General features: G+C 32.3%; 2 protein-coding genes across 3 annotated transcripts in view; one reads left to right on the forward strand and one right to left on the reverse strand.

The window, feature by feature from the left end:
- LOC106464774 (cytohesin-interacting protein-like) overlaps positions 1–5146 on the reverse strand; it is a 30230-nt gene extending 25084 nt beyond the window's left edge. For both annotated transcript variants that reach the window (XM_022392574.1, XM_013924932.2), the window contains exon 1: positions 4775–5146. In XM_022392574.1, the coding sequence (XP_022248282.1) occupies positions 4775–4876 (102 nt within the window). In that variant the 5' untranslated portion in view covers positions 4877–5146. The remainder of the gene's footprint in view (positions 1–4774) is intronic.
- A 296-nt stretch (positions 5147–5442) lies between these two features.
- The window catches only part of LOC106464775 (alpha-catulin-like), a 113056-nt gene continuing 110853 nt past the window's right edge, over positions 5443–7645 (forward strand). Inside the window, exon 1 of the mRNA XM_013924933.2 lies at positions 5443–5516. Within this exon, the coding sequence (XP_013780387.1) occupies positions 5463–5516 (54 nt within the window). The 5' untranslated portion in view covers positions 5443–5462. The remainder of the gene's footprint in view (positions 5517–7645) is intronic.

Here is a 7645-nt window from a genome sequence, read left to right on the forward strand (position 1 = left end):
GTATATTTATTGTAAAATCAAACTCATTCGCCAAATGTAAACAAACCGCACGATTGCATAATCATTTATCTATGGCATGGAACACCAAAATCCGATAAATAATTTCAAAAAATGTGTTCCTCCGGAAGAAAAGCGGAGGTTTTCAGGATTTTTTTAGAAATATCCGGAAGACTTTCATTATTATTAACCTAACTATGTAAAATAACCATCCCATTCCTGGAATCATCCTCCATTAAACTCCTTCCAATAAGTTAACATCCTATTTTCAAGGGATACCAAACTGTACACAGTATTCCAGGTGAGGCCTGTCTAGTGGTTTGTATAAAAATAATTAACTCTTTTAACTTGTAATCAACATGTATATAAATACACTTTAAAATTATATTGGTTTTACAACTAGTAATGCATCGATTGTTTTTAAGTAACTTATCCCCACTGTGCCAGAATCCTTTTCAGGCATGTTATTGAGTGATCCAAGTTATGATAATACAAATGCTTTACCTTGCACTTACTATAATTAATGGTCACTTGCCAAATTTTTGTCCAACTTACCTACTGATCCAAGTCATTCTATAACATCCCAATATCCTCAATATAGCTAGAAATTTTTAAGTTTAATGTCATCAGCAAGCTTTACTAATTACTCCACTATCAATATCATTAATTTAAATAAGAATGAGCAAAAATCCATGCACAGATTCCTGAGGAACTCCACTAGTCACAAGGGTCCAGTTTGACTGGACTCCACAAATAAAATCGTGGTTTAATTGATTCTGTGAACAGGTGGTTTCAATCTCATTTTGTACTAGATGTTTGTGTGTTTACATACACCTTAAAAATTGTCATAGGTATTATTAATGAGATATTGTTATATTTCTTATGTTGTTGTTTGTTTTATTTCAGATGTTAACTAGAGGGAGAATAATGTTAAGATCAAGTAAGTTTGTGGGAGTAGCTCTGGAAAGTTTTGGCTTTGACGTCACAAAAATCTAGTAAATTCTGGTAGTATTGAAAGACAAGACTAGATTACAAGCACGAGAATCAGCTAGCTAGTGGATAGTGAAGCATCGAGTAGTATAGTGCGAGTCAGTTTAGTTCTGTGAAGTATATTTATTTACATGATTCAATTAGCTGTGGAATTGTGCCAGTAAGTTTTTTTTTTTACATTAATTGTAGTACATTGACAGGGTGTTTTCACATGAACATCATTTGTAAACTTAAGCCAAAAAGTGTATAAATTTGTAGAAATGATAAGGACAAAATAAACTAATCTCTCATCATTATGTGGACTGCACTGCCAATTTTCTCCAAATAATCTAAACGCACCTACCCAACCAAAGAACAACGTTATATTTGGAAGAACAAATCACATTAGATGCACAATTCTAGTTAGATTTGCTTCATATTTCTTGACTTATTTATATACGAATCTTTCTAAACATCAGTTCTGAAAGTTGTGGGCCCTAACTAAACCCCAATCACCCCTGTAGCTTTGAATACCATAAAGCTGTCTTTGTGATATTATGGATCCCAATTACCCTGCGAGACTTTGATGCCCAAACAGTAGTGCCCCCAGCCATAATACAACAGTTTCTGTGTTCTGGTAATACTTACTAAAAGGTTTTCAAATAGCTTAAGGATTGGATACACGAACCACTTGCTATTACTTTTTTGTAATTCCTTCAATAGTGGGCAGGGGGACAGAAGATTGGAAGTTGGTTAATGTTACTCCTCTTTTCAAGGGAGATGACAAAAATTGTCCCAATAAATATAGGCCTATTAGTCTTACATCAGCTGGTGGAAAAAGTTTTGAAAGTCTAATAAAAGATGCTTTGCAAAATCATTTAATAAAGTTTAAAATTTTGTTGGATAGTCAGCATGATGTTGCTTGGGGGAAAATTTTGCCTTACTAATTTTTTGAAATTCTGTGAAGACATAACTGTTTACATAGACGAGGGTATGTGTGTAGATTTGGTGTATCTGGATTTTCAAAAAGAATATGACAAGGTGCCACAAAAGGCTTGTTAAAAAAGCTATTTCTGTAGGTATGGGGGAATAGGTTGGCTCATTGGACAGAAAACTGGCTAGATGGAAGAAAGCAGAGGGTTGTTATAAATGGAGTTATATCAAACTGGTTTAATGTCACGTGTGGGATACTTCAGAGCTCAGCATTAAGACATTTCCTCTTTTTGATTGACATAACAATATAGATCAAGGTATGGACAACCGATTATTTAAATTTTCTGATGACATTAAAGTTTTGGATATGCTGGGTTTGAAGATTTGGATTATTTAGGGAGTTGGGTGAATAAATGGCACATGGCTTTTACTTGTAATAAATGCAAAGTAATGCATGTAGGATATCACAATATGAATTATAAGTATAATTTTGATGGGAATAACTTATCACTTATTTTGTATGAAAGACACATACGAAACTCCAGGAGTAATTGGCGAAATTAACTGTAATATTGATGTTAATGTTGTTTAAATTTTGTTTATGTGACTCGTATGTTATTAAAAACCCAGTAACCAATAACATCATGGACCCACAAACAAATTGGTGTAAAAATTAAACAAGTAAATGTGCTTAAAAATTTGATGCTATTTACAATCTTAAAAAAAATCATACTTCTAATGTAAAACCTTCTAGGTGGTGTTAAAAATTAATTATAAATCAGTATCATTCCTATAAATCACCAACAGAATTTCACTGCATGAGAGAAATGTTTATAAATATAAATGTAACAGATAGTAATTAATTTTTCCTAGTTTTAGTAATCCACAAAATCGGCTCTAATCTCAACTGTTTGTTGTGGATCCTTAAATTCATGGACTTGATAGGACTTATTACAGTTGTAGTAGTTACTGGTTTCATATCGAAGGTTTAGTAAGAGCCTTTTAAAAGTGACTCAACTAGGGTTTGAAAAAAATTTATATACATTAAATCTCGAGTCTAACTTTTATGTCTAACCTCTCTTATAGCTCTATCAAAAAATTTAAACCAAGGACTTTTTCTGTTCCTCTCAAACATTTACTGTACTTATTAATTTATCTTCTGTGGTCCTCAAAATAATTCAATTTCTACTTGATTGATATCAATTTGTTACGATGTTAGAATGAAATTTATAACCTTAACAGCTTATATTATAAAGACTTAAAGAAGTAAATCCTCATGTAGTAAAATTATTGAAACTCGGACAAAAGTTGTTTATAGCAATGGAAAGGAGAGCAATATGCAAAAAACATAAAAATTGGAATCATTTTACTGATGCAGGAAAGAAACATTAATATTTACACAAAAATTAAACTTGAATTACTGCAAAGTCCGTGTGTTAGCCAAGGATGTAATGAAAGACACCGCATGTCACTGCTAGGGTATCTACTACAAAATGCTTATTTCTTTGACTGGCTATGTTCTTAAAATTGCTATAATTACCAAAGCAATAGTTTCCCTAACTTTCTTAATACTGTGTTCAATTTCCCCAGAATAATATGCTCTTATATTTATACATATTATCTTGGAAGGCAAAAAAAAAAAAAGAGCAAGTATTGATATTAGCCTGATACACAGTCTAATTAGTATACCTTATATTTTATTACCTACATTAACTGTAGTATTTTCTTCTAGTTTCAAAACTTGTTACCAGCAAGCACTCTTTTAAATCTTAGCTTAAAATTATTCCTTCTACTGTACCAATATGAAGGCATTTGTGTTTTGTATATATTTGTGTTTTGTATCTATTGTAAAGCTACTAAGGCTATCTGCTGCCATCCCTAACTTTGATTTAACTACTGACCCGAGGGAAGGAAGCCAGTCAGCAGAACCGTACTACCCACATTAAGGGAGTAAATTTCACTCTTATAATGCACCCGATAGCTTAAAATGCAGGGAATATTTTGTGGTATCACAAGAATTCAAATCCAACTCACCAGCTCCGAAATCCAAAGCTCTAACACAAAGCCAACCTGCACCATACAATTACAAAATGAAGGAGCAAAATAATTGTTTTAAAGTACAAAAATGATACAGTTATATTTTACTTAGAAAAATACCAAAAAAGCAAAATGAGGGTCACTGTCTCTTACTAAAAAATTAATTTAAAGCCCCATTAAACAACTTGTCTGCTGAATAACTTAGAAGAATAAGCAGTATAAATGCTACATATTTTTCAAATCCTGTATAAATATAGGTTCATTGTGGCAAGTAAATGGAAATTAAAAACATCATACATATAATATTAATTTAGAGTTTGGCAATTTATCTAATTTTCAGAGTACTTTAAGTAGGCCTATATTATATATACATAAATCTACTAACAAAACAAGTTTACTATCGGTTTACACAGAAACATTAGGTTTAACTTCAGAAATAGTAATTACTATTATTACATGTACTATTACTAGATCGACTAGCAACATACATTTATTGATTTAAATTTTGACACAAAGAGAGTAGTTTATACCTTCAAATTCAATGGCTTCATTTCATAGGTCACAGCTTCAAGTTCAATAATATATATATATATATATATATATATATACTTAGGAATTAACATAGCTACTTAAAGTTACATATACTGTTCAAACTACATTGCTTTAATACATATAACTTATACAAAAAAATAGAAATTAGAATGCAGTTTCATCAACCAGTACCAATACCAGGGCTGTTACTGTTATCGATATTTTCACTTTCAGCCCTAAGACTAAGAGCAAGATTATTTGTTGTAGTAAAAATCTAAACTGGTGGGACCCAAATATTATTCCTAACCTGTGTGGATTCGAGAAATGAAGCATGATGATGATGATGATGATAGTGATAACGACGACAATGTCTCTTCACATGCTTTTTCCCCGGTTTAGGAGACGCCATTCCATTGCCAACAAAAACTTTACAGCACACATAGATGGTGTGTACTTTCAGACTCAATTGATGCTAGCCTACCTAGATCGTTCCGCCTGCAACAGAGGGTGAAACATTAATCGGTTGTTGCAGTTTTGAATGACAATTGCAGCCTTAACAATGCTAATATTATGCAGAAGTGCTGATTGGATGCAAGTAAAGTAAAGTTGACTCAACCTTTTACTTTTATACGATTAGTTTACTACAACCTCACTGGCACAAAACCAGTACCACCCACGAGTCACAAGCTCAAAGCAATCATCATGGTAGACTCATCGACCGGAAATCTTTGGAAAGTTCCTAACACAATTTATTTTCTATATTAAAAATGAAAATAATTAGGTATAACATTACTTTTGTCCGATTTTATCTATATGTTTGCTTAAAATAAAATAATCCATTTAAATATTTGAAATAAAGAATGACGTAATACAATTTAATTGGGGGAGTTTTCTGAGGGGGGGATACGGTATTATAAACAGGTTTGGCGCATGCTCTTCTTGTTTAACTGCCGCTTACGAAAATGGCAGCAGCGACGAAACAAGATTTACGTAGTATGGAAATAAAGACCAAGTCAATCGAACAAACATTAATTCCTTTGGTGACTCAGGTAAGAAAAAAATAGTAATTTGTTTCACTCAGTGTTTTTGGTTTTTTTTTTGCGATTTCTTTGGATGTTTATAACTTATTGCACGAGTTCTGAGTTTAGAAGTGTATATAGCACCGGTAGAAACACATGTACCGAAAGACGTTCAGCGTGGGTTCTCTTTCCACTGTCAGTTCTTCAAACCACGAGCTCTGTTCTGTAATCAATGTTACATTGGCAAATAATATTAGCTGAATACAAATTTAACGAACACGTATATATATAAATTTATCGAGCAAGTATCTACATATAGATAATAAAATAGTAAGTAATATAACGCTATATAGTGAGTTGTGGGTTCCAACCAAAAAATAATACATTATATAGATTTAGAATGGTCAAAGGTGAACCTTCAACTCTTTTGAAGGCATGTGGAGTAGATCGTGGGATAAAAGTACTTTTCTCTGTTTATTTTGTATTAATACATGATAATTAATTATGAAATTATTTGAATCTATTTCAAGTATGATTTACCTTTTGTAACTGGACAGTTTAGATATCGGTGACATTTTTAAAACTTAGTAAATGATTTTTTATGTAGTGAATATTATATTGAATGAAATGGGGAGTGTTATATAGTTTTCCAATAATGTCCCATTTGAACATAGTTATCATTAAAAATGAAATACTTAAAAAAAAAAGGCGGACATAATATTATGATTTGAATGATCCTTCACCCTCAGGAAAACTGAAACAGTTTTAATTTATCTGTAAATGTAGTAACACGTATTTATTAAAATTCTACTGTTTGTTAAGTCCACTTATATGCATAACGCTGAAACGTGTTGTGTTCTACCAGTCATCGTGATAATTATTTCGTTCGAGCTTACTCAAGGCACGTAAACCTCAGACCATTTATTTGAATTTCGTTACATCACGCCGTTCTGCTCAACTGTATAAAGTTAGGTACGTCTACATCGGAAATATTTTTATCGTCTTTCCTCTAGCAAATTGAATTGTCGTCCCTAATTAACCATAGCTCGTGAAAAATATAACTTGTCATTATATCACTTGGTTCGTTAGTAAAAGTTTACAAAGCTATTGCCTCTAGTGTCATTTGACGAAAAAAGTTTCGGTAACCTGTGAAAAACTGAGAATGTCAACAGTATGTAACGATCGTCTTTTTGGGGGTCATTCAGTGACTGGTCTATATATGGATTTTAATTTACAAGTTTTTGACTTCAAATACTCTTAAACCAATAAAAACCTTGTTAAAAACCATATATCATTTAAACACACAAACACCTTAAAAAATCTGTGCTACTTTATCTGAAGGCAGTAATTGAAAAGCCAGTTCTTAATACGACGAATACTAAGATGTACTATCGATAGGTTAAACAAGACCGATTCTTTCCCCTAAGATTACGTGACCATTCACCAGAGATATTTCGATGCGTGTAAGAGTTGTGCAGAATCTGTAGCTAGGTTATAAAGGTCCGCGGGATTTTTTTAAAGTGTTTTCGTAGTTTGGAAAATTGATTTTCAACGGTAACAAATTACAAGTACCGAGCCACTGAAAAACTGAATTTTATAATACTTAACTGCATATATATATATGTATGTATGTGTGTGCGTGTATGTTCATATATATATAATTAGGTGTTTCTGTCATAGAATCTATTTAGAACAGCAAACCGATAAAGGTTAAAGGTTAGATGCACTTTAATAATATCCGAAAATGTTAATTAAGTGCGTCTACCCTTTAACCTTCTGTTGTTGGATTGATGTAAGTACATAGACAAAGAAGAGAATGACGATAAAAGAACTTAAGCGTTTATATATATATATATATGTGTGTGTGTGTGTGTGTGTGTGTAGGGAGAGAAACGATATAGAATTATCATTTCAGTATAGTATATTTCTGTTCGGACAGAACACAAGGTCACAAGTATTACTGCAGCAAAAGTAATCTTTCTGACACCATTTATTTGTAATATATTGTTGCGTCAGCGAGGTCACGTGACTAGTATCACGCCACTTCCTTCTCGAACCTTCGTGAATTGTCGGGAGATTACTAGATTGGGGGTAGTATGGTATATTATGTATATTATGTATATTATGTATATTATTAGTATGGTAACAACGTGACGGGG

This window comes from Limulus polyphemus, unplaced genomic scaffold (assembly GCF_000517525.1).
Source record: "Limulus polyphemus unplaced genomic scaffold, Limulus_polyphemus-2.1.2 Scaffold1740, whole genome shotgun sequence".
Taxonomy (NCBI): domain Eukaryota; kingdom Metazoa; phylum Arthropoda; class Merostomata; order Xiphosura; family Limulidae; genus Limulus; species Limulus polyphemus.